Source organism: Coturnix japonica, unplaced genomic scaffold (genome assembly GCF_054131305.1).
Source record: "Coturnix japonica strain WE unplaced genomic scaffold, WE-NBRP24 Scf058, whole genome shotgun sequence".
NCBI lineage: Eukaryota > Metazoa > Chordata > Aves > Galliformes > Phasianidae > Coturnix > Coturnix japonica.
In genome coordinates this window covers 433,796-461,009 of record NW_028188961.1, presented here as the reverse complement: position 1 = coordinate 461,009, position 27,214 = coordinate 433,796, and the positions used below count along the sequence as shown (strand labels likewise).

Below are 27,214 nucleotides of genomic sequence, written 5' to 3'. Positions count from 1 at the left end.
GGGGTCAATGGGATCCAATGGGGTCAATGGGGACCCTATGGGGTCAATGGGATCCAATGGGGTCTATGGGAACCCTATGGGGTCAATGGGATCCAATGGGGTCTATGGGGGTCAATGGGATCCAATGGGGTCAATGGGGACCCTATGGGGTCAATGGGATCCAATGGGGTCAATGGGAACCCTATGGGGTCAATAGGATCCAATGGGGTCAATGGGGCTGAGGCTGTTTTGGCCACGGCTGTGCCCGACCCCATGGCGATCCCGATCTCAGCCTTCTTTAAGGCCGGGGCGTCGTTCACACCATCGCCTGTCTATGGGGTGGGAAGGGTTGGGGGTCAGTGGGATCAATTGGGGCCCAGAGGGGTCAATAGGAACCCAACGAGGTCAATGGGAGCCAATGGGACTCAATGGGAGCCATTGGGGGTCAATGGGAGCCATTGGGGGTCAATGGGATCCAATGGGGGTCAATGGGGTCTATGGGGGTCAATGGGATCCAATGGGGTCAATGGGAACCAGTGGGGTCAGTGGGGATGAGGTGGGACCCAATGGGATCAATAGGAACCCAACGGATTCAATGGGAGACAATGGGGTCTATGGGGTTCAATGGGGTCCCAATGGGGGTCAATGAGGTCTATGGGACCCAATGGGGGTCAGTGGGAGCCAATGGGGTCAATGGGGCTGAGGCCGTTTTGGCCATGGCTGTGCCCGACCCCATGGCGATCCCGATCTCAGCCTTCTTTAAGGCCGGGGCGTCGTTCACACCATCGCCTGTCTATGGGGTGGGAAGGGTTGGGGGTCAGTGGGGGTCTATGGGGTCAATTGGGACCCAGTGGGGTCAATGGGACTCAATGGGACTCAATGGGAGCCAATGGGGGTCCTTGGGATCCAATGGGGTCAATGGGAGCCAATGGGAGCCAATGGGGGTCCTTGGGATCCAATGGGGTCAATGGGAACCCTATGGGGTCAATGGGATCCAATGGGGTCAATGGGGTCAATGGGGGTCTATGGGGGTCAATGGGGGTCAATGGGAGCCATTGGGGTCTATGGGGGTCAGTGGGATCTGTGTGGGTCAATGGGGGTCAATGGAGGTCAATAGGAGCCTATGGGGTCAGTGGGAGCCAATGAGGGTCAATGGGAGCCATTGGGGTCTATGGGGTCAATTGTGACCCAGTGGGGTCAATGGGACTCAATGGGAGCCAGTGGGGGTCCTTGGGATCCAATGGGGTCAATGGAAGCCCTATGGGGTCAATGGGATCCAATGGGGTCAATGGGGCTGAGGCCGTTTTGGCCACGGCTGTGCCCGACCCCATGGCGATCCCGATCTCAGCCTTCTTTAAGGCCGGGGCGTCGTTCACACCATCGCCTGTCTATGGGGTGGGAAGGGTTGGGGGTCAGTGGGGGTCAGTAAAGTCAATGGGAGCCAATGGAACTCAATGGGACTCAATGGGAGCCAATGGGGTCAATGGGAACCCTATGGGGTCAATGGGATCCAATGGGGTCAATGGGGTCTGTGGGCGTCAATGGGAGCCATTGGGGTCTATGGGGGTCAATGGGAGCCTGTGGGGGTCAATGGGGTCAATGGGGACCCAACAGGGTCATTAGGATCCAATGGGTGCAATGGGAACCCTATGGGGTCAATGGGATCCAATGGGGTCAATGGGGTCTATGGGGGTCAATGGGAGCCAATGGGGTCTATGGGGGTCAATGGGAACCCTATGGGGTCAATGGGATCCAATGGGGTCAATGGGATCCAATGGGAGTCAATGGGAACCCTATGGGGTCAATGGGATCCAATGGGGTCAATGGGATCCAATGGGGTCAATGGGACTCAATGGGAGCCAGTGGGGGTCCTTGGGATCCAATGGGGTCAATGGGAACCCTATGGGGTCATTGGGATCCAATGGGGGTCAATGGGAACCCTATGGGTTCAATGGGATCCAATGGGGGTCAATGGGGTCAATGGGAACCCTATGGGGTCAATGGGATCCAATGGGGGTCAATGGGAACCCTATGGGGTCAATGGGATCCAATGGGGTCAATGGGACTCAATGGGAGCCAATGGGGGTCCTTGGGATCCAATGGGGTCAATGGGAACCCTATGGGGTCATTGGGATCCAATGGGGTCAATGAGAGCCAATAGGAGCCAATGGGGTCTATGGGGGTCAATGGGACCCAATGGGGTCAATGGGGTCAATGGGAACCCTATGGGGTCAATGGGATCCAATGGGGTCAATGGGAACCCTATGGGGTCAATTGGATCCAATGGGGTTTATGGGGGTCAATGGGGACCAATGGGATCCAATGGGGTCAATGGGAACCCTATGGGGTCAGTGGGATCCAATGGGGTCAATGGGAACCCTATGGGGTCAATGGGAGCCAATAGGGTCTATGGGGGTCAATGGGATCCAATGGGGTCAATGGGATCCAATGTGGGTCAATGGGAACCCTATGGGGTCTATGGGGGTCAATGGGGTCAATGGGAACCCTATGGGGTCAATGGGATCCAATGGGGTCAATGGAAGCCCTATGGGGTCAGTGGGATCCAATGGGGTCAATGGGAACCCTATGGGGTCAATGGGAACCCTATGGGGTCAATGGGAGCCAATAGGGTCTATGGGTCCAATGGGGGTCAATGGGATCCAATGGGGTCAATGGGATCCAATGGGGTCAATGGGATCCAATGGGGGTCAATGGGAACCCTATGGGGTCAATGGGATCCAATGGGGTCAATGGGAACCCTATGGGGTCAATGGGATCCAATGGGGTCAATGGGATCCAATGGGGTCAATGGGATCCAATGGGGTCAATGGGGCTGAGGCCGTTTTGGCCACGGCTGTGCCCGACCCCATGGCGATCCCGATCTCAGCCTTCTTTAAGGCCGGGGCGTCGTTCACACCATCGCCTGTCTATGGGGTGGGAAGGGTTGGGGGTCAGTGGGGTTCTATGGGGTGAGTGGGAGTCAATGGGAGCCAATGGGAGCCAATGGGGGTCCTTGGGATCCAATGGGGTCAATGGGAACCCTATGGGGTCAATGGGATCCAATGGGGTCAATGGGGTCAATGGGGGTCTATGGGGGTCAATGGGGGTCAATGGGAGCCATTGGGGTCTATGGGGGTCAGTGGGATCTGTGTGGGTCAATGGGGGTCAATGGAGGTCAATAGGAGCCTATGGGGTCAGTGGGAGCCAATGAGGGTCAATGGGATCCAATTGGAGTCTATGGGGTCAATTGTGACCCAGTGGGGTCAATGGGACTCAATGGGAGCCAGTGGGGGTCCTTGGGATCCAATGGGGTCAATGGGAACCCTATGGGGTCACTGGGATCCAATGGGGTCAATGGGAACCCTATGGGGGTCAATGGGGTCTATGGGGGTCAATGGGATCCAATGGGAGTCAATGGGGTCAATGGGGGTCAATGGGAGCCAATGGGAGTCAATGGGAACCCTATGGGGTCAATGGGACCCAATGGGGTCAATGGGATCCAATGGGGTCAGTGGGATCCAATGGGGTCAATGGGATCCAGTTGGGGTCAATGGGAGCCAAAGGGGTCAATGGGAACCCTATGGGGTCAATGGGATCCAATGTGGGTCAATGGGAACCCTATGGGGTCAATGGGATCCAATGGGGTCAATGGGAACCCTATGGGGTCAATTGGATCCAATGGGGTTTATGGGGGTCAATGGGGACCAATGGGATCCAATGGGGTCAATGGGAACCCTATGGGGGTCAATGGGATCCAATGGGGTCAATGGGAACCCTATGGGGTCAATGGGAGCCAAAGGGGTCAATGGGAACCCTATGGGGTCAATGGGATCCAATGGGGTCAATGGGTACCCTATGGGGTCAATGGGATCCAATGGGGGTCAATGGGGAACCCTATGGGGTCAATGGGATCCAATGGGGTCAATGGGGCTGAGGCTGAGGTCCCCCTACGACCCCATAGGACCACTCTTCTCCATCCTAGGACCCCATAGGACTCCCTAAGACCCCATAGGTCCCCATAGGACCCCATAGAACCTCCTAGCTCCCTATAGGACCCAATAGGACCCGATAGGACCCCGTAGGACCTCCTAAGACCCCATAGGTCCCCATAGGACCCCATAGGTCCCCATAGGACCCGATAAGACCCCGTAGGACCTCCTAAGACCCCATAGGTTCCCATAGGACCCCGTAGGACCTCTTAGGACCCGATAGGACCCCGTAGGACCTCCTAAGACCCCATAGGTCCCCTAGGACCTCATAGGACCTCTCTTCTCCCCCTTAAGACTCCATAGGACCCCTGTAAGACCCCATAGGTCCCCATAGGACCCGATAAGACCCCATAGGACCTCCTAAGACCCCAAACGTCCCCATAGGACCCCGTAGGACCTCTTAGGACCTGATAGGACCCCGTAGGACCTCCTAAGACCCCATAGGACCCCATAGGACCTCCTAGGTCCCCATAGGACACCGTAGGACCTCCTAAGACCCCATAGGTCCCCATAGGACCCCATAGGACCCCGTAGGACCTCCTAGCTCCCCATAGGACCCAATAGGACCCGATAGAACCCTGTAGGACCTCCTAAGACCCCATAGGACCTCCTAGGTCCCCATAGGACCCTCTCTTCTCCATCCTAGGACCCCATAGGACTCCCTAAGACCCCATAGGTTCCCATAGGACCCGATAAGACTCCGTAGGACCTCCTAAGACCCCATAGGTTCCCATAGGACCCCATAGGACCTCTTAGGACTCGATAGGACCCCGTAGGACCTCCTAAGACCCCATAGGTCCCCATAGGACCCCATAGGACCTCTTAGGACCCCATAGGACCCGATAAGACCCCATAGAACTCTAACAGGACCCTATAGACCCCTTACCATGGCTGTGATCTCATCGAATGACTGCAGGAACTCCACGATCTTGCTCTTATGGGTGGGTTCAACGCGGGCGAAGCAACACGCCCTCTTACAGGCTTCCCTCTGTTCCCCAGGGGGTCCCATAGACCCCATAGTCCTCCCTAAGACCCCCTAGGCCCCCATAGGACCCAATAGGACCCCATAGTCCTCCCTAGGACCCCATAGATCTCCATAGGACCCTGTAGGACCTCGTAGCTCCTCATAGGACCCAATAGGACCCGATAGAACCCCGTAGGACCTCCTAAGACCCCATAGGTCCCCCTAGGACCCCATAGGACCACTCTTCTCCATCCTAGGACCCCATAGGACTCCCTAAGACCCCATAGGTCCCCATAGGACCCGATAAGACCCCGTAGGACCTCCTAAGACCCCATAGGTTCCCATAGGACCCCATAGGACCTCTTAGGACCCGATAGAACCCCGTAGGACCTCCTAAGACCCCATAGGACCTCCTAGGACCCCATAGGACCCTCTCTTCTCCATCCTAGGACCCCATAGGACTCCCTAAGACCCCATTGGTCCCCATAGGTCCCCATAGGACCCCATAGGACCCGGTAGGACCCGATAGGACTCCATAGGACCCCATAGGACCCCATAGGACCTCCTAAGACCCCATAGGACCTCTTAGGACCCGATAGGACCCCGTAGGACCTCCTAAGACCCCATAGGTCCCAATAGGACCCCATAGAACCCCATAAGACCCCATAAGACCCCATAGGACTCTAATAGGAACCTACCATGGCTGTGATCTCATCGAAGGACTGCAGGAACTCCACGATCTTGCTCTTATGGGTGGGTTCGACGCGGGCGAAGCAACACGCCCTCTTACAGGCTTCCCTCTGTTCCGCAGGGGGTCCCATAGACCCCACAGTCCTCCCTAAGAACCCCTAGGTCCCCATAGGACCCAATAGGACCCCATAGTCCTCCCTAGGACCCCGTAGGACCTCATAGGACCCTGTAGGACCTCCTAGCTCCCCATAGGACCCAATAGGACCCCATAGGACCCCGTAGGACCTCCTAAGACCCCATAGGACCCCATAGGTCCCCCTAGGCCCCATGGGACCACTCTTCTCCATCCTAGGACCCCATAGGACTCCCTAAGACCCCATAGGACCCCATAGGACCTCCTAGCTCCCCATAGGACTCCGTAGGACCTCCTAGGTCCCCATAGGACCCCGTAGGACCTCCTAAGACTCCATAGGTCCCCATACGACCCCATATGACCCCTTAGGACCCCATAGGTCCCAATAGGACCCCTCAGCTTCATCCTAGGACCCCATAGGACCCAATAAGACCCCATAGAACTCTAACAGGACCCTATAGACCCCTTACCATGGCTGTGATCTCATCGAAGGACTGCAGGAACTCGACGATCTTGCTCTTATGGGTCGGTTCCACACGGGCGAAGCAACACGCCCTCTTACAGGCTTCCCTCTGCTCGGCGGGGGGTCCCATAGACCCCATAGTCCTCCCTAAGACCCCCTAGGCCCCCATAGGACCCAATAGGACCCCATAGTCCTCCCTAGGACCCCATAGGTCCCCATAGGACACTGTAGGACCTCCTAGCTCCTTATAGGACCCAATAGGACCCGATAGGACCCTGTAGGACCTCCTAAGACCCCATACGACCTCCTAGGTCCCCATAGGACCACTCTTCTCCATCCTAGGACCCCATAGGACTCCCTAAGACCCCATAGGACCCCATAGGACCCCATAGGACCTCTTAGGACCCGATAGGACCCCGTAGGACCTCCTAAGACCCCATAAATCCCCATAGGACCCCATAGGACCTCTTAGGACCCGATAGGACCCCGTAGGACCTCCTAAGACCCCATAGGTCCCCATAGGACCCCATAGGACCTCTTAGGACCCGACAGGACCCCGTAGGACCTCCTAAGACCCCATAGGACCCCATAGGACCTCCTAGGTCCCCATAGGACCCAATAGGACCCGATAGGACTCCATAGGACCTCCTAGGTCCCCATAGGACACCGTAGGACCTCCTAAGACCCCATAGGTCCCCATAGGACCCCATAAGACCCCATAGGACCCGATAGGACCCTGTAGGACCTCCTAAGACCCCATAGGTCCCCATAGGACCCCATAGGACCCCATAACCCACTCACCATGGCTGTGATCTCATCGAATGACTGCAGGAACTCCACGATCTTGCTCTTATGGGTGGGTTCGACGCGGGCGAAGCAACACGCCCTCTTACAGGCTTCCCTCTGTTCCGCTGGGGGCAGGTCGTCGAACTCCCTCCCCGTGTAGGCTTTGCCCGTCACCTCCTCGTCCTCGGAGAAGATCCCGATGCGGCGGCAGATGGCGATGGCCGTCCCTTTGTTGTCCCCCGTGATCATGATCACCCGGATCCCGGCGTCGCGACACAAGCGGATGGAGCCCATCACTTCTTTACGGGGGGGGTCCAGCATCCCCACGCAACCCACAAAGGTCAGGTCCGTCTGCATAGGGTTTAAATGGGGTTAAATGGGGCAAAAAGGGGGGTAAATGGGGGTAGGTGAGGGGTAGATGGGGGGTGGATGGGGGTAAATGGGGTTTAGATGGGGTTAAATGGGGGTAAAAGGGGTTAAATGGGAGATAAAGAGGGGGTATATGGGGTTAAATGGGGGGTATATGGGGTTAAATGGGGGGTATATGGGGGTATATGGGGTTTAATGGGGGTGTATGGGGTTTAATGGGGGGGTATATGGGGTTAAAGGGGGGGTATATGGGGTTAAATGGGGGTAGATGGGGTTAAAGGGGAGGTAGGACCCCGGGGTTGCGACACAAGCGGATGGAGCCCATCACTTCTTTATGGGGGGGGTCCAGCATCCCCACACAACCCACAAAGGTCAGGTCCGTCTGCATAGGGTTTAATGGAGGGTAGATGGGGTTTAGTGGCAGATATATGGGGTTTAATGGCAGATATATGGGGTTTAATGGCAGATATATGGGGTTTAATGGGGGTAGATGGGGTTAAAGGGGGGGTAAATGGGGTTAAAGGGGGGGTAAATGGGGTTATATGGGGGATAAATGGGGTTTAATGGGGGGTAGATGGGGTTAAAGGGGGGGTAAATGGTGTTAAACACGGGGTAAATGGGGTTTAATGGGGGTAAATGGGGCTAAATGGGGGATAAATAGGGGGTAGATGGGGTTAAATGGGGGGTAGATGGGGTAGATGGGGATCAATGGGGTTAGATGGGGTTTAATGGGGGGTATATGGGGTTAAATGGAGGTAGATGGGGTTAAATGGGGGGTATATGGGGTTATATGGGGTTAAATGTGGTTTAATGGGGATATATGGGGGTTTATAGGGTTAAATGGGGGGTATATGGGGCTAAATGGGAAGTATATGGGGTTATATGGGGGGTAGATGGGGTTAAATGAGGGTAGATGGGGTTAAATGGGGGGTATATGGGGTTTAATGGGTGGTAGATGGGGTTAAATGGGGGGTAGATGGGGTAGATGGGGATCAATGGGGTTAGATGGGGTTTAATGGGGGGTATATGGGGTTAAATGGGGGGTATATGGGGTTTAATGGGGGGTATATGGGGTTAAATGGGGGTAGATGGGGTTAAAGGGGAGGTAGGACCCCGGGGTTGCGACACAAGCGGATGGAGCCCATCACTTCTTTACGGGGGGGGTCCAGCATCCCCACGCAACCCACCAACGTCAGGTCCGTCTGGGTAGGGTTTAAATGGGGTTAAATGGGGCAAAAAGGGGTGTAAATGGGGGTAGATGAGGGGTAGATGGGGGGTGGATGGGGGTAAATGGGGTTTAGATGGGGTTAAATGGGGGTAAAAGGGGTTAAATGGGAGATAAAGAGGGGGTATATGGGGTTAAATGGGGGGTAAATGGGGTTTAATGGGGGTAAATGGGGGTATATTGCGTTAGATGGGGGGTAGATGGGGTTAATAGGAGGGTAAATGGGGTTAAATGGGTGGTAAATGGGGTTAAAAGGGGGGTAAATGGGGGGTAGATGGTGTTAAATGTGGGGTATATGGGGTTAAATGTGGGGTAGATGGGGTTAAATGTGGGGTATATGGGGTTAAATGAGGGTAGATGGGGTTAAATGGGGTTAGATGGGGTAGATGGGGATCAATGGGGGTATATGGGTTTTAATGGGGGTAGATGGGGTTAAATGGGGGGTAAATGGGGTTAAATGGGGGTAGATGGGGTTAAAGGGGGTGTATATGGGGTTTAATGGGGGTATATGGGGTTAAATGGGGGGTATATGGGGTTAAATGGGGGGTAAATGGGGTTAAATGGGGGGTATATGGGGGTATATGGGGTTTAATGGGGGTATATGGGGTTAAATGGGGGTAGATGGAGGCAGATGGGGTTAAAGGGGAGGTAGGACCCCGGGGTTGCGACACAAGCGGATGGAGCCCATCACTTCTTTATGGGGGGGGTCCAGCATCCCCACGCAACCCACAAAGGTCAGGTCCGTCTGCATAGGGTTTAAATGGGGTGAAATGGGGCAAAAAGGGGGGTAAATGGGGGTAGATGAGGGGTAGATGGGGGGTGGATGGGGGTAAATGGGGTTTAGATGGGGATAAATGGGGTTAAATGGGGTTAAATGGGGGATAAATAGGGGGTAGATGGGGTTTAATGGGGGGTTGATGGGGTTAAATGGGAGATAAATGGGGTTAAATGGGGGGTAGATGGGGTTAAACAGGGGGTAGATGGGGGTTAATAGGGGATAAATGGTGTTAAATTGGGGGTTGATGGGGTTATATGGGGGGTAGATGGGGTAAATGGGGGTTATATGGGGTTAAAGGGGGGGTATATGGGGTTATATGGGGGGTAGATGGAGTATATGGGGGTATATGGGGTTAAAGGGAGGGTATATGGGGTTATATGGGAGTAGATGGGGTAAATGGAGGTAGATGGGGTTTAATGGGGGGTATATGGGGTTAAATGGGGGTAGATGGAGGCAGATGGGGTTAAAGGGGAGGTAGGACCCCGCGGTTGCGACACAAGCGGATGGAGCCCATCACTTCTTTATGGGGGGGGTCCAGCATCCCCACGCAACCCACAAAGGTCAGATCCGTCTGCATAGGGTTTAATGGGGGATAAATGGGGTTTAATGGCAGATATATGGGGTTTAATGGCAGATATATGGGGTTTAATGGCAGATATATGGGGTTTAATGGGGGTAGATGGGGTTAAAGGGGGGAGAAAAGGGGTTAAATGGGGGTTAGATGGGATTAAATGTGGGGTATATGGGGTTTAATGGGGTTATATGGGGGTAAATGGGGTTTAATAACGGTATATGGGGGTTTATAGGGTTAAATGGGGGGTATATGGGGTTATATGGGGGGTAGATGGGGTTTAATGGGGGGTAGATGGGGTTAAATGGGGGGTAAATGGGGTTAAATGGGGGTAAAAGGGGTTAAATGGGAGATAAAGAGGGGGTATATGGGGTAAAATGGGGGGTAAATGGGGTTAAATGGGGGGTATATGGGGGTAGATGGGGTTTAATGGGGGTGTATGGGGTTTAATGGGGGTGTATGGGGTTTAATGGGGGTAGATGGAGGCAGATGGGGTTAAAGGGGAGGTAGGACCCCGGGGTTGCGACACAAGCGGATGGAGCCCATCACTTCTTTATGGGGGGGGTCCAGCATCCCCACGCAACCCACGAACGTCAGGTCCGTCTGCATAAGGTTTAAATGGGGTGAAATGGGGGGTAAATGGGGTTTAGTGGCAGATATATGGGGTTTAATGGGGGTAGATGGTGTTAAATGGGGGGTAGATGGGGTTAAATGGGGGTTAGATGGGGTTAAATGTGGGGTATTTGGGGGTAAATGGGGTTTAGATGGGGATAAATGGGGGTAAAAGGGGTTAAATGGGGGATAAAGGGGGGATAAATGGGGTTTAATGGGGGGTAGATGGGGTTAAAGGGGGATGATGGGGTTAGATGGGGGTAGATGGAGGGTAGATGGGGTTAAAGGGGGGGTAAATTATGTTAAATGGGGGGTAAATGGGGTTAAAAGGGGGGTAAATGGGGGGTATATGGGGTTAAATGGGGGGTATATGGGGTTAAATGGGGGTAGATGGGGTTTAATGGGGGTATATGGGATTAAATGGTGGATAAATAGGGGTGGATAGGGTTTAATATGGGTTATATGAGGTTAAATGGGAGTTAAATGGGGGGTAAATGGGTTTAATGGGGTGTATGGGGTTAAAAGGGGGGTTAAATGGGGTTAGATGGAGTTAGATGGCGTTAAAGGGGGGATAAATGGTGTTAAGGGGGGGGTATATGGGGTTAAATGGGGCTCAATGAGGGGTAAATGGGGTTTAATGGGGGGTAGATGGGGTAGATGGGGTTTAATGGGGGGTAGATGGGGTTAGATGGGGGGTAGATGGGATTAATAGGAGGGTAAATGGGGTTAAATGGGGGGTAGATGGGGTTAGATGGGGGTATATGGGGTTAGATGGGGTTAAATAGGGGGTAGATGGGGGGTAAAAGGGGGGTAAATAGGGGGTAGATGGAGTTAGATGGGGTTAATGTGGGGGTAAATGGTGTTAAATGGGGCAGTAAATGGGTTTAATTGGGTGTATGGGGTTAAAGGGGGGATAAATGGGGTTTAATGGGGATAAATGGGGTTTAATGGGGTAGATGGGGTTTAATGGGGATAAATGGGGTTTAATGGGGTAGATGGGGTTTAATGGGGGTTGATGGGGTTATATGGGGGGTAGATGGGGTTTAATGGGGGATAAATGGGGTTTAATGGGGGTAGATGGGGTTAAAGGGGGGGTAGATGGGGTTAGATGGGGTTAGATGGGGGTAGATGGGGTTAAATAGGGGGTAGATGGGGGGTAAAAGGGGGGTAAATAGGGGGTAGATGGAGTTAGATGGGGTTAATGTGGGGGTAAATGGTGTTAAATGGGGCAGTAAATGGGTTTAATTGGGTGTATGGGGTTAAAGGGGGGATAAATGGGGTTTAATGGGGATAAATGGTGTTAAATAGGGGGTAGATGGGGTTTAATGGGGATAAATGGGGTTTAATGGGGTAGATGGGGTTTAATGGGGGTTGATGGGGTTATATGGGGGGTAGATGGGGTTTAATGGGGGATAAATGAGATTTAATGGGGGTAGATGGGGATAAAGGGGGGTAAATGTGGTTTAATGGGGTATAAATGGGATTTAATGGGGGTAGATGGGGTTAAATGGGGGGTATACGAGGTTATATGGGGTTAAATGTGGTTTAACGGGGACATATGGGGGTTTATAGGGTTAAATGGGGGGTATATGGGGTTAAATGGGGGGTAAATGGGGGTAGATGGGGTAGATGGGGTTAAATGGGGGATAAATGGGGTTTAATGGGGGTATATGGGGTTAATTGGGGGGTATATGGGGTTAAAGGGGGGATAAATGGGGTTTAATGGGGGTAAATGGTGTTAAATGGGGCAGTAAATGGGTTTAATGGGGTATATGGGGTTAAAGGGGGGGTAGGTGGGGGATAAATGGGGTTTAATGGGGGATGATGGGGTTTAATGGGGGTAGATGGGTTTAAATGGGGTTAAATTGGCAGTATATAGGGTTAAATGGGGGGGTAGGGTGTTAAATAGGGGGTAAATGGGGTTAAATGGGGGGTGGGGGGGTTAAAAGGGGGGTAAATGGGGGTAGATGGGGTTAAATGGGGGGTAGATGGGGATAAATGGGGCTTAAATGGGGTTAAATGGGGGATAAATGGGGTTTAATGGGGTATATGGGGTTAATGGGGGATAAATGGGGTTTAATGGGGGGGTAGATGGGGTTAGATGGTGGTAGATGGGGGGTAGATGGGGTTAAAGGGGGGGTAAATGGGGCATTACAAGGGGGTGACGGGGGGGATTTGGGGGTTAAAACCCACTTCTAAGACCCCCCCCCCCCCCTTTAAACCCTCACCTCGTACTCAGCGAACTTGGTGGAGTCCTCCAGCAGCATCTCCTCCTTCTTTGGGGGGGTGTCCCTGGTGGCCAAGGCCAAACAACGCAGCGTGTCCCTGCCCGTCCCCCACTCCTTAATGACCGACAGGATCTTCTCCTTCACTGAGGGGGTCAATGGGACCCTCGTCGTCCCCACGCGCACGTAATTGCAGCGGTCGATGACGCCCTCGGGGGCACCCTGGGGTCCAATGGGGTCAATGGAGTCAATGAGACTCAATGGGAGTCAATGGGAGCAACAGGGGCCAATGGGACTCAATGGGAGTCAATGGGGTCAATGGGGTGAGGTGGGATGTCATTGGGCTCAATGGGAGTCAATGGGAGTCAATGGGAGTCAATGGGAGTCAATGGGACTCAATGGGAGTCAATGGAGTCAATGGGACTCAATGGGAGTCAATGGGGTCAATGGGGGCCAATGGGGTCAATGGGAGTCAATGGGAGCCAATGGGAGTCAATGGGATCCAATGGGGTCAATGGGACCCTCGTCGTCCCCACGCGCACGTAATTGCAGCGGTCGATGACGCCCTCGGGGGCACCCTGGGGTCCAATGGGGTCAATGGAGTCAATGGAAGCCAATGGGAGTCAATGGGATCCAATGGGGTAAATGGGACTCAATGGGAGTCAATGGGGTCAATGGGGTGAGGTGGGATGTCATTGGGGTCAATGGGAGTCAATGGGGTCAATGGGGTGAGGTGGGATGTCAATGGGGTCACTGGAAGCCAGTGGGACTCAATGGGAGTCAATGGAGTCAATGAGAGCCAATGGGATCCAACGGGGTCCAATGGGGTCAATGGGAGTCAATGGGAGTCAATGGGAGTCAATGGGATCCAATGGGAGTCAATGGGGTCAATGGGACTCAATGGGAGTCAATGGGAGCCATTGGGACTCAGTGGGATCAATGGGAGTCAATGGGGTCAATGGGGTGAGGTGGGATGCCACTGGGGTCAATGGGAGTCAATGGGAGCCAATGGGAGTCAATGGGAGTCAATGGGAGCCAATGGGAGTCAATGGGAGTCAATGGGAGTCAATGGGACTCAATGGGACTCAATGGGGTCAATGGGGTGAGGTGGGATGTCAGTGGGGTCAATGGGAGCCAATGGGGTCAATGGTACTCAATGGGAGTCAATGGGAGCCAATGGGAGTCAATGGGAGTCAATGGGAGTCAATGGGAGTCAATGGAGTCAATGGGAGTCAATGGAGTCAATGGGAGCCAATGGGAGTCAATGGTACTCAATGGGAGTCAATGGGAGTCAATGGGGGTCAGTGGGAGTCAATGGGAGTCAATGGGAGTCAGTGGGGTCAATGGGACTCAATGGGAGTCAGTGGGAGTCAATGGAGTCAATGGGAGTCAATGGGACTCAATGGGAGTCAATGGGAGTCAGTGGGAGTCAATGGGAGTCAATGGAGTCAATGGGAGTCAATGGGAGTCAATGGGGTCAATGGGAGTCAATGGGAGTCAATGGAGTCAATGGGAGTCAATGGGAGTCAATGGAGTCAATGGGAGTCAATGGGAGTCAATGGAGTCAATGGAGTCAATGGGAGTCAATGGGAGTCAATGGAGTCAATGGGAGTCAATGGGAGTCAATGGGAGTCAATGGGAGTCAATGGGAGTCAATGGGATCCAATGGGAGCCAATGGGACGCAATGGGGTCAATAGGAGCCAGTGGGACTCAATGGGAGTCAATGGGAGTCAATGGGAGCCAATGGGAGTCAATGGGGTCAATGGGACTCAATGGGACTCAATGGGAGTCAATGGGATCCAATGGGGTCAATGGGATCCAATGGGGTCAATGGGACCCTCGTCGTCCCCATGCGCACGTAATTGCAGCGGTCGATGACGCCCTCGGGGGCACCCTGGGGTCCAATGGGGTGAGTGGGAGTCAGTGGGGTGAGTGGGACTCAATGGGAGTCAATGGGAGTCAATGGGAGCCAATGGGGTCAATGGGGTGAGGTGGGATGTCATTGGGGTCAATGGGAGTCAATGGGGTCAATGGGAGTCAATGGGAGTCAATGGAAGCCAATGGGGTCAATGGGGTGAGGTGGGATGTCAATGGGATCCAATGGGGTCAATGGGATCCAATGGGGTCAATGGGACCCTCGTCGTCCCCACGCACACGTAATTGCAGCGGTCGATGACGCCCTCGGGGGCACCCTGGGGTCCAATGGGGTCAATGGAGTCAATGGGAGTCAATGGAGTCAATGGGGTCAGTGGGAGTCAATGGGGTCAATGGGAGTCAATGGGAGTCAATGGGAGTCAATGGGAGTCAATGGAGTCAATGGGAGCCAATGGGAGCCAATGGGAGTCAATGGAGTCAATGAGACTCAATGGGAGTCAATGGGGTGAGGTGGGATGTCAATGGGGTCAATGGGAGCCAATGGGGGTCAATGGGAGTCAATGGGAGTCAATGGGGTCAATGGGAGTCAATGGAGTCAATGGGAGTCAATGGGAGTCAATGGGAGTCAATGGAGTCAATGGGAGTCAATGGGAGTCAATGGGAGTCAATGGAGTCAATGGGGTCAATGGGAGTCAATGGGAGTCAATGGAGTCAATGGAGTCAATGGGAGTCAATGGGGTCAATGGGAGTCAATGGGAGTCAATGGGATCCAATGGGGTCAATAGGATCCAATGGGGTCAATGGGGTGAGGTGGGATGTCATTGGGGTCAATGGGATCCAATGGGGTCAATGGGATCCAATGGGGTCAATGGGACCCTCGTCGTCCCCACGCGCACGTAATTGCAGCGGTCGATGACGCCCTCGGGGGCACCCTGGGGTCCAATGGGGTGAGTGAGACTCAATGGGAGCCAATGGGAGTCAATGGGATCCAATGGGGTAAATGGGACTCAATGGGAGTCAATGGGGTCAATGGGGTGAGGTGGGATGTCACTGGGGTCAATGGGAGTCAATGGGGTCAATGGGGTGAGGTGGGATGTCAATGGGGTCACTGGAAGCCAGTGGGACTCAATGGGAGTCAATGGAGTCAATGAGAGCCAATGGGATCCAACGGGGTCCAATGGGGTCAATGGGAGTCAATGGGAGTCAATGGGAGTCAATGGGATCCAATGGGAGTCAATGGGGTCAGTGGGACTCAATGGGAGTCAATGGGAGCCATTGGGACTCAGTGGGATCAATGGGAGTCAATGGGGTCAATGGGGTGAGGTGGGATGCCACTGGGGTCAATGGGAGTCAATGGGAGCCAATGGGAGTCAATGGGAGTCAATGGGAGTCAATGGGGTCAATGGGAATCAATGGGAGTCAATGGGAGTCAATGGAGTCAATGGGACTCAATGGGACTCAATGGGGTCAATGGGGTGAGGTGGGATGTCAGTGGGGTCAATGGGAGTCAATGGAGTCAATGGGAGTCAATGGGAGTCAATGGGAGCCAATGGGAGTCAATGGGACTCAATGGGAGTCAATGGGACTCAATGGGATCCAATGGGGTCAATGGGATCCAATGGGGTCAATGGGACCCTCGTCGTCCCCACGCGCACGTAATTGCAGCGGTCGATGACGCCCTCGGGGGCACCCTGGGGTCCAATGGGGTCAGTGAGACTCAATGGGGTCAGTGGAGATGAGGTGGGAGTCAATGGGAGTCAATGGGAGTCAATGGGAGCCAATGGGAGCCAATGGGACGCAATGGGGTCAATAGGAGCCAGTGGGACTCAATGGGAGTCAATGGGAGCCAATGGGAGTCAATGGGGTCAATGGGAGTCAATGGGAGCCAATGGGGTCAATGGGGTGAGGTGGGAGTCAATGGGGTCAATGGGAGTCAATGGGAGTCAATGGAGTCAATGGGAGTCAATGGGAGTCAATGGGAGTCAATGGGGTCAATGGGAGTCAATGGGATCCAATGGGAGTCAATGGAGTCAATGGAGTCAATGGGGTCAATGGGAGTCAATGGGAGTCAATGGGAGTCAATGGGAGTCAATGGGGTCAATGGGAGTCAATGGGGTCAATGGGAGTCAATGGGGTCAATGCAACTCAATGGGATCCAATGGGAGTCAATGGAGTCAATGGGACTCAATGGGGTCAATGGGAGTCAATGGGATCCAATGGGGTCAATGGGGTGAGGTGGGATGTCATTGGGGTCAATGGGATCCAATGGGGTCAATAGGATCCAATGGGGTCAATGGGACCCTCGTTGTCCCCACGCGCACGTAATTGCAGCGGTCAATGACGCCCTCGGGGGCACCCTGGGGTCCAATGGGGTCAATGGAGTCAATGGAAGCCAATGGGAGTCAATGGGATCCAATGGGGTAAATGGGACTCAATGGGAGTCAATGGGGTCAATGGGGTGAGGTGGGATGTCAATGGGGTCACTGGAAGCCAGTGGGACTCAATGGGAGTCAATGGAGTCAATGAGAGCCAATGGGATCCAACGGGGTCCAATGGGGTCAATGGGAGTCAATGGGAGTCAATGGGAGTCAATGGGATCCAATGGGAGTCAATGGGGTCAATGGGACTCAATGGGAGTCAATGGGAGCCATTGGGACTCAGTGGGATCAATGGGAGTCAATGGGGTCAATGGGGTGAGGTGGGATGCCACTGGGGTCAATGGGAGTCAATGGGAGCCAATGGGAGTCAATGGGAGTCAATGGGAGTCAATGGGGTCAATGGGAATCAATGGGAGTCAATGGGAGTCAATGGAGTCAATGGGAGTCAATGGGAGTCAATGGGACTCAATGGGAGTCAATGGAGTCAATGGGATCCAATGGGGTCAATGGGACCCTCGTCGTCCCCACACGCACGTAATTGCAGCGGTCGATGACGCCCTCGGGGGCACCCTGGGGTCCAATGGGGTCAATGGAGTCAATGGAAGCCAATGGGATCCAATGGGAGTCAATGGGACTCAATGGGAGTCAATGGGGTCAATGGGGTGAGGTGGGATGTCAATGGCAGTCAATGGGACTCAATGGGGCCAATGGGAGTCAGTGGGAGTCAATGGGACTCAATGGGACTCAATGGGGTCAATGGGGTCAATGGGAGTCAATAGAGTCAATGGGAGTCAATGGGGTCAATGGGAGTCAATGGGAGGCAATGGGAGTCAATGGGAGTCAATGGGAGTCAATGGGGTCAATGGGAGTCAATGGAGTCAATGGGAGTCAATGGGAGTCAATGGGAGTCAATGGAGTCAATGGGAGTCAATGGGAGTCAATGGGAGTCAATGGAGTCAATGGGGTCAATGGGAGTCAATGGGAGTCAATGGAGTCAATGGAGTCAATGGGAGTCAATGGGGTCAATGGGAGTCAATGGGAGTCAATGGGATCCAATGGGGTCAATAGGATCCAATGGGGTCAATGGGGTGAGGTGGGATGTCATTGGGGTCAATGGGATCCAATGGGGTCAATGGGATCCAATGGGGTCAATGGGACCCTCGTCGTCCCCACGCACACGTAATTGCAGCGGTCGATGACGCCCTCGGGGGCACCCTGGGGTCCAATGGGGTCAATGGAGTCAATGGGAGTCAATGGAGTCAATGGGGTCAGTGGGAGTCAATGGGGTCAATGGGAGTCAATGGGAGTCAATGGGAGTCAATGGGAGTCAATGGAGTCAATGGGAGCCAATGGGAGCCAATGGGAGTCAATGGAGTCAATGAGACTCAATGGGAGTCAATGGGGTGAGGTGGGATGTCAATGGGGTCAATGGGAGCCAATGGGGGTCAATGGGAGTCAATGGGAGTCAATGGGGTCAATGGGAGTCAATGGAGTCAATGGGAGTCAATGGGAGTCAATGGGAGTCAATGGAGTCAATGGGAGTCAATGGGAGTCAATGGGAGTCAATGGAGTCAATGGGGTCAATGGGAGTCAATGGGAGTCAATGGAGTCAATGGAGTCAATGGGAGTCAATGGGGTCAATGGGAGTCAATGGGAGTCAATGGGATCCAATGGGGTCAATAGGATCCAATGGGGTCAATGGGGTGAGGTGGGATGTCATTGGGGTCAATGGGATCCAATGGGGTCAATGGGATCCAATGGGGTCAATGGGACCCTCGTCGTCCCCACGCGCACGTAATTGCAGCGGTCGATGACGCCCTCGGGGGCACCCTGGGGTCCAATGGGGTGAGTGAGACTCAATGGGAGCCAATGGGAGTCAATGGGATCCAATGGGGTAAATGGGACTCAATGGGAGTCAATGGGGTCAATGGGGTGAGGTGGGATGTCACTGGGGTCAATGGGAGTCAATGGGGTCAATGGGGTGAGGTGGGATGTCAATGGGGTCACTGGAAGCCAGTGGGACTCAATGGGAGTCAATGGAGTCAATGAGAGCCAATGGGATCCAACGGGGTCCAATGGGGTCAATGGGAGTCAATGGGAGTCAATGGGAGTCAATGGGATCCAATGGGAGTCAATGGGGTCAGTGGGACTCAATGGGAGTCAATGGGAGCCATTGGGACTCAGTGGGATCAATGGGAGTCAATGGGGTCAATGGGGTGAGGTGGGATGCCACTGGGGTCAATGGGAGTCAATGGGAGCCAATGGGAGTCAATGGGAGTCAATGGGAGTCAATGGGGTCAATGGGAATCAATGGGAGTCAATGGGAGTCAATGGAGTCAATGGGACTCAATGGGACTCAATGGGGTCAATGGGGTGAGGTGGGATGTCAGTGGGGTCAATGGGAGTCAATGGAGTCAATGGGAGTCAATGGGAGTCAATGGGAGCCAATGGGAGTCAATGGGACTCAATGGGAGTCAATGGGACTCAATGGGATCCAATGGGGTCAATGGGATCCAATGGGGTCAATGGGACCCTCGTCGTCCCCACGCGCACGTAATTGCAGCGGTCGATGACGCCCTCGGGGGCACCCTGGGGTCCAATGGGGTCAGTGAGACTCAATGGGGTCAGTGGAGATGAGGTGGGAGTCAATGGGAGTCAATGGGAGTCAATGGGAGCCAATGGGAGCCAATGGGACGCAATGGGGTCAATAGGAGCCAGTGGGACTCAATGGGAGTCAATGGGAGCCAATGGGAGTCAATGGGGTCAATGGGAGTCAATGGGAGCCAATGGGGTCAATGGGGTGAGGTGGGAGTCAATGGGGTCAATGGGAGTCAATGGGAGTCAATGGAGTCAATGGGAGTCAATGGGAGTCAATGGGAGTCAATGGGGTCAATGGGAGTCAATGGGATCCAATGGGAGTCAATGGAGTCAATGGAGTCAATGGGGTCAATGGGAGTCAATGGGAGTCAATGGGAGTCAATGGGAGTCAATGGGGTCAATGGGAGTCAATGGGGTCAATGGGAGTCAATGGGGTCAATGCAACTCAATGGGATCCAATGGGAGTCAATGGAGTCAATGGGACTCAATGGGGTCAATGGGAGTCAATGGGATCCAATGGGGTCAATGGGGTGAGGTGGGATGTCATTGGGGTCAATGGGATCCAATGGGGTCAATAGGATCCAATGGGGTCAATGGGACCCTCGTTGTCCCCACGCGCACGTAATTGCAGCGGTCAATGACGCCCTCGGGGGCACCCTGGGGTCCAATGGGGTCAATGGAGTCAATGGAAGCCAATGGGAGTCAATGGGATCCAATGGGGTAAATGGGACTCAATGGGAGTCAATGGGGTCAATGGGGTGAGGTGGGATGTCAATGGGGTCACTGGAAGCCAGTGGGACTCAATGGGAGTCAATGGAGTCAATGAGAGCCAATGGGATCCAACGGGGTCCAATGGGGTCAATGGGAGTCAATGGGAGTCAATGGGAGTCAATGGGATCCAATGGGAGTCAATGGGGTCAATGGGACTCAATGGGAGTCAATGGGAGCCATTGGGACTCAGTGGGATCAATGGGAGTCAATGGGGTCAATGGGGTGAGGTGGGATGCCACTGGGGTCAATGGGAGTCAATGGGAGCCAATGGGAGTCAATGGGAGTCAATGGGAGTCAATGGGGTCAATGGGAATCAATGGGAGTCAATGGGAGTCAATGGAGTCAATGGGAGTCAATGGGAGTCAATGGGACTCAATGGGAGTCAATGGAGTCAATGGGATCCAATGGGGTCAATGGGACCCTCGTCGTCCCCACACGCACGTAATTGCAGCGGTCGATGACGCCCTCGGGGGCACCCTGGGGTCCAATGGGGTCAATGGAGTCAATGGAAGCCAATGGGATCCAATGGGAGTCAATGGGACTCAATGGGAGTCAATGGGGTCAATGGGGTGAGGTGGGATGTCAATGGCAGTCAATGGGACTCAATGGGGCCAATGGGAGTCAGTGGGAGTCAATGGGACTCAATGGGACTCAATGGGGTCAATGGGGTCAATGGGAGTCAATAGAGTCAATGGGAGTCAATGGGGTCAATGGGAGTCAATGGGAGGCAATGGGAGTCAATGGGAGTCAATGGGAGTCAATGGAGTCAATGGGAGTCAATGGGAGTCAATGGGAGCCATTGGGACTCAATGGGATCAATGGGAGTCAATGGGGTCAATGGGGTGAGGTGGGATGTCATTGGGGTCAATGGGAGCCAATGGGAGTCAATGGAACTCAATGGGGTCAATGGGGTGAGGTGGGAGACAATGGGGTCAATGGGGGTCAATGAGAGTCAATGGGAGCCAATGGGGTCAATGGGGTGAGGTGGGATGTCATTGGGGTCAATGGGAGTCAATGGGGTCAATGGGAGTCAATGGGAGTCAATGGAAGCCAATGGGGTCAATGGGGTGAGGTGGGATGTCAGTGGGGTCAATGGGAGCCAATGGGGTCAATGGTACTCAATGGGAGCCAATGGGACTCAATGGGGTCAATGGGAGTCAATGGGAGTCAATGGGAGTCAATGGGAGTCAATGGGAGTCAATGGGAGTCAATGGGAGTCAATGGGAGTCAATGGAGTCAATGGGAGTCAATGGGAGTCAATGGGATCCAATGGGAGTCAATGGGGTCAATGGGAGTCAATGGGAGTCAATGGGAATCAATGGGACTCAATGGATCTCAATGGGACTCAATGGGACTCAATGGGACTCAATGGGACTCAATGGAACTCAATGGGACTCAATGGAACTCAATGGGACTCAATGGAACTCAATGGGACTCAATGGGACTCAATGGAACTCAATGGGACTCAATGGGACTCAATGGAACTCAATGGGACTCAATGGGACTCAATGGAACTCAATGGGACTCAATGGGACTCAATGGAACTCAATGGAACTCAATGGGTCCTTATGGGGTTTTTATAGGGTCGCTATGGGGCTGGTATGGGGTCTCTATAGGGTCACTATGGGGTCACTATGGAGTCTCTATGGGGCAGCTATGGGGTCTCTATGGGGTCCCTATGGGTATCAATGGAACTCAATGGGACTCAATGGGTCCCTAGGGGGTCTTTATAGGGTCTTGTCCCTATAGGGTCATTATAGGGTCTCTATGGGGTCTCTATGGGGCAGCTATGGGGTCTCTATTTAGTCTCTAAGGGGTCCCTATGTGTCTCAATGGATCTCAATGGAACTCAATGGGACTCAATGGCTCCCTATGGGATCTCTATGGGGTCTCTATGGGATCTCTATGGGGTCTCTATAGGGTCTCTATGGGGTCTCTATGGGGCAGCTATGGGGCAGTACCTTGACGAACATCTTGTTCCCCACGGCTGCCCTGGATGCTTTGGCAGGGGAGCAATAGACCGACATGGGTCTCTATGGGGTCACTATAGGGTCTCTATGGGGCAGCTATGGGGTCTCTAAGGGGTCCCTATGGGTCTCAATGGAACTCAATGGGACTCAATGGGACTCAATGGGTCTCAATGGATCTCAATGGATCTCAATGGATCTCAATGGAACTCAATGGAACTCAATGGATCTCAATGGAACTCAATGGGTCCCTATGGGGTCACTATGGGGTCTCTATGGGGCAGCTATGGGGTCTCTAAGGAGTCCCTATGGGTCTCAATGGAACTCAATGGGACTCAATGGGACTCAATGGAACCCAATGGGACTCAATGGGACTCAATGGGACTCAATGGCTCTCTATGGGATTTCAATGGGGTCTCTATGGGGTCTCTATGGGGCAGCTATGGGGCAGTACCTTGACGAACATCTTGTTCCCCACGGCCGCCCTGGATGCTTTGGCAGGGGAGCAATAGACCGACATGGATTTACGATCCCTGGAGAACTCCAATGTAAATTCCTTCTTCATCAGCTGCTTGATCACCTGATATAGGGGGGATATGGGGTTATATGGGGTATATGGGGCTATATGGGGTTATATGGGGTTATATGGGGGGATATGGGGTTATATGGGATTATATGGGGTCTTATAGGGTCATAGGGAGTTATGGGGTTATATGGGGTTATATGGGGTATATGGGGCTATATGGGGTTATATGTGGTTATATGGGGCTATATGGGATATATGGGGTTATATGGGGTTATATGGGGTTATATGGGGGGATATGGGGTTATATGGGGTTATATGGGGTTATATGGGGTTATATGGGGTTATATGGGGGGATATGGGGCTATATGGGGTTATATGGGGTTATATGGGGGGATATGGGGGTATATGGGGGGATATGGGGTTATATGGGGGGATATGGGGTTATATGGGGTTATATGGGGTTATGTGGGGGGATATGGGGTTATATGGGGTTATATGGGGTTATGTGGGGGGATATGGGGTTATATGGGGTTATATGGGGTTATATGGGGGGATATGGGGTTATATGGGATTATATGGGGTTATATGGGGTTCTATGGGGTTATGGGGTTATATGGGGCTATATGGGGTTATATGCGGTTATATGGGGTTATATGGGATCTATGGGGTTATATGGGGTTATATGGGGTATATGGGGTTATATGGGGTTATATGGGGCTATATGGGGTTATATGGGGTTATATGGGGGGATATGGGGTTATATGGGGTTATATGGGATTATATGGGGTTATATGGGATCTATGGGGTTATATGGGGTTATATGGGGGTATATGGGGTTATATGGGGTTATATGGGATTATATGGGGTTATATGGGATATATGGGATTGTATTGGATTATATGGGTTATATGGGGTTATATGGGGCTATATGGGGTTACATGGGGTTATATGGGGTTATATGGGGTTATATGGGGTTATGCTTCATCCACACCAACAAGGGCACAGCCCAGTAATAGGGCCCAAAAACCCTTTAGGGGATTATATAGGGTCATATAGGGTTTTGGGGTTATATGGGGTTATATGGAATTATATGGGGTTATATGGGGTTATATGGGGTTATATGGGATTATATGGGGTTATATGGGGTTATATGGGGTTATATGGGGGGATATGGGGTTATATGGGGTTATATGGGTTATAAGGGGTTATATGGGTTATATGGGTTATATGGGTTATATGGGGTTATGGGGTTAAGTTTAATGGGCTATGGGGTCAATGGGGCCATATAGGTCCATATAGGGCCATAATGGGCTATGGGGCCATATAGGGCCATATAGGTCCAATATAGGTCCATATAGGTCCACATAGGGTCTATGGGGCCATATAGGTCCATATCGTGTCAATAGGGCCATATAGGGTCCATATAGTGTCAATAGGGCCATATAGGGTCCATATAGGGTCAATAGGGCCATATAGGGTCCATATAGTGTCAATAGGGCCATATAGGGTCCATATAGTGTCAATAGGGCCATATAGGGTCCATATAGGGTCAATAGGGCCATATAGGGTCCATATAGTGTCAATAGGGCCATATAGGGTCCATATAGGGTCAATAGGGCCATATAGGGTCCATATAGGGTCCATATAGGGCCATATAGGGGCCATATAGGGCCATATAGGGTCCATATAGGGTCCATATAGGGTCTATAGGGCCATATAGGGTCCATATAGGGTCCATATAGGGTCTATGGGGCCATATAGGGTCCATATAGGGTCTATAGGGCACTCACAGAGTTGCAGGCGTTGGCTCTCTCCACCTTGGACAGGTTGCGGACGTCGGTGTTGAACACGTTCATCTTCTCCACCAGACACGTCAGCGCCGTCTCCGTGGCCTCCCCCACCTTCTCGTAGATCCCTTTGGACTATGGGGGAAACATATGGGGTCAGTGGGGCGCTATGGGGCCAATGGGAGTCAATGGGAGTCAATGGGAGTCAATGGGAGTCAATGGGAGTCAATGGAGTCAATGGGAGTCAGTGAGAGTCAATGGGAGTCAATGGGAGTCAATGGAGTCAATGGGAGTCAATGGAGTCAGTGGGAGTCAATGGAGTCAATGGGAGTCAATGGGAGTCAATGGAGTCAATGGGAGTCAATGGGAGTCAATGGGAGTCAGTGGGAGTCAATGGGAGTCAATGGGAGTCAATGGGAGTCAGTGGGAGTCAATGGAGTCAATGGAGTCAATGGAGTCAATGGGAGTCAATGGGAGTCAATGGGAGTCAGTGGGAGTCAATGGGAGTCAATGGAGTCAATGGAGTCAATGGAGTCAATGGGAGTCAATGGGAGTCAATGGGAGTCAATGGAGTCAATGGAGTCAATGGAGTCAATGGGAGTCAATGGGAGTCAATGGGAGTCAATGGAGTCAATGGGAGTCAATGGGAGTCAATGGAGTCAATGGGAGTCAATGGGAGTCAATGGAGTCAATGGGAGTCAATGGGAGTCAATGGGTCTCTATGGGGTCCCTATGTGTCCCTATGGGTCTTTATGGGTCTCTATGGGTCCCTATGGGGTCCCTATGTGTCCCTATGGGTCTCTATGGGTCTCTATGGGTCCCTATGGGGTCTCTATGGGTCTCTATGGGTCGCTATGGGTCCCTATGGGGTCTCTATGGGTCTCTATGGGTCCCTATGGGGTCTCTATGGGTCTCTATGGGTCCCTATGGGTCCCTATGGGTCCCTATGGGTCTCTATGGGTCTCTATGGGTCGCTATGGGTCGCTATGGGTCCATACCTCGTTATAGTCCAATGACGAGTCATTACACAGGGCACAGATTGTGGCTCTATGGGTCTCTATGGGTCTCTATGGGTCTCTATGGGTCTCTATGGGTCTCTATGGGTCTCTATGGGGTCCCTATGGGTCTCTATGGGTCCCTATGGGTCTCTATGGGTCTCTATGTGTCCCTATGGGTCCCTATGTGGTCCCTATGGGTCTCTATGGGTCTCTATGGGTCTCTATGGGTCCCTATGGGTCCCTATGGGGTTATATGGGGTCTCTATGGGTCTCTATGGGTCTCTATGGGTTCCTATGGGTCCCTATGGGTCTCTATGGGTCTCTATGGGTCTCTATGGGTCGCTATGGGTCTCTATGGGTCGCTATGGGTCTCTATGGGTCTCTATGGGTCCATACCTCGTTATAGTCCAATGACGAGTCGTTACACAGGGCACAGATTGTGGCTCTATGGGTCCCTATGGGTCTCTATAGGTCCTTAAGGGGTTATATGGGGTCGCTATGGGTCCCTATGGGTCTCTATGGGTCTCTATGGGTCTCTATGGGGTCTCTATGGGTCTCTATGGGTCTCTATGGGTCTCTATGGGTCGCTATGGGTCTCTATGGGGTCGCTATCGGTCACCATGTGTCTCTATGGGTCCCTATGGGTCTCTATGGGTCTCTATGGGTCCCTATGGGGTCCCTATGGGGTCTCTATGGGTCTCTATGGGTCGCTATGGGTCCATACCTCGTTATAGTCCAATGACGAGTCGTTACACAGGGCACAGATTGTGGCTCTATGGGTCCCTATGGGTCTCTATAGGTCCTTATGGGGTTATATGGGGTCGCTATGGGTCCCTATGGGTCTCTATGGGTCTCTATGGGGTCTCTATGGGTCTCTATGGGTCTCTATGGGTCCCTATGGGGTCTCTATGGGTCTCTATGGGTCTCTATGGGTCTCTATGGGTCGCTATGGGTCCATACCTCGTTATAGTCCAATGACGAGTCGTTACACAGGGCACAGATTGTGGCCAGCTCCACCAGCCCGTCGTACTGCCCGGCCTTCACGTGCTTCTCCTGCTTCAGCCTGTAGAATTAGCATAATAATTAGCATACTAATTAGCATACTAATTAGCGCACTTATTAGCATACTAATCAGCATACTCACACGACACCCTCAAATTAGGGGGCCTATGGGGTTATCGAGGCCCTAATGGGTCGATGTTAATTATCGGGTTGATTAGCATGTTGATGAGCCCCTCATTAGCATACTCATTAGAATGCTCATTAGCATGCTCATTAGCATACTCATTAGCATACTCATTAGCATGCTCACACGTCGCACTTGAATTAGGTGGCCTATGGGGTTATCGAGGCCCTAACGGGTCTATGTTAATTAACATATTGGGTTAATTAGCATATTGATGAGCCCCCTCATTAGCATACTCATTAGCATACTCATTAGCGTACTCACACGTCACCCTCAAAGTAGGGGGCTTATGGGGTTATCGAGGCCCAAATGAGGTCTATGTTAATTATCGGGTTAATCAGCA

At 52.8% G+C, this 27,214-nt stretch overlaps 1 protein-coding gene across 7 annotated transcripts in view; it reads right to left on the bottom strand.

Annotated features, from left to right (window-relative positions):
* Window positions 1–27,214, bottom strand: part of LOC107307529 (sarcoplasmic/endoplasmic reticulum calcium ATPase 1) — a 99,598-nt gene that overhangs the window by 38,337 nt on the left and 34,047 nt on the right. Inside the window, exons 11-16 of one of the 7 annotated variants that reach the window (XM_085533360.1) lie at window positions 26,646–26,748; window positions 24,691–24,822; window positions 22,829–22,954; window positions 12,788–13,006; window positions 7,020–7,355; window positions 2,751–2,906 (exon numbers count right to left, since the gene is read on the bottom strand). In XM_085533360.1, the coding sequence (XP_085389486.1) occupies window positions 2,766–2,906; window positions 7,020–7,355; window positions 12,788–13,006; window positions 22,829–22,954; window positions 24,691–24,822; window positions 26,646–26,748 (1,057 nt within the window). In that variant the 3' untranslated portion in view covers window positions 2,751–2,765. Of the gene's footprint in view, window positions 1–2,750; window positions 2,907–7,019; window positions 7,356–8,452; window positions 8,576–9,253; window positions 9,344–10,413; window positions 10,551–12,787; window positions 13,007–19,507; window positions 19,628–20,764; window positions 20,885–22,828; window positions 22,955–24,690; window positions 24,823–26,645; window positions 26,749–27,214 lie in introns of those variants that run through there. The other 6 variants (XM_085533361.1, XM_085533366.1, XM_085533363.1 and 3 more) reach the window with 6 other exon arrangements.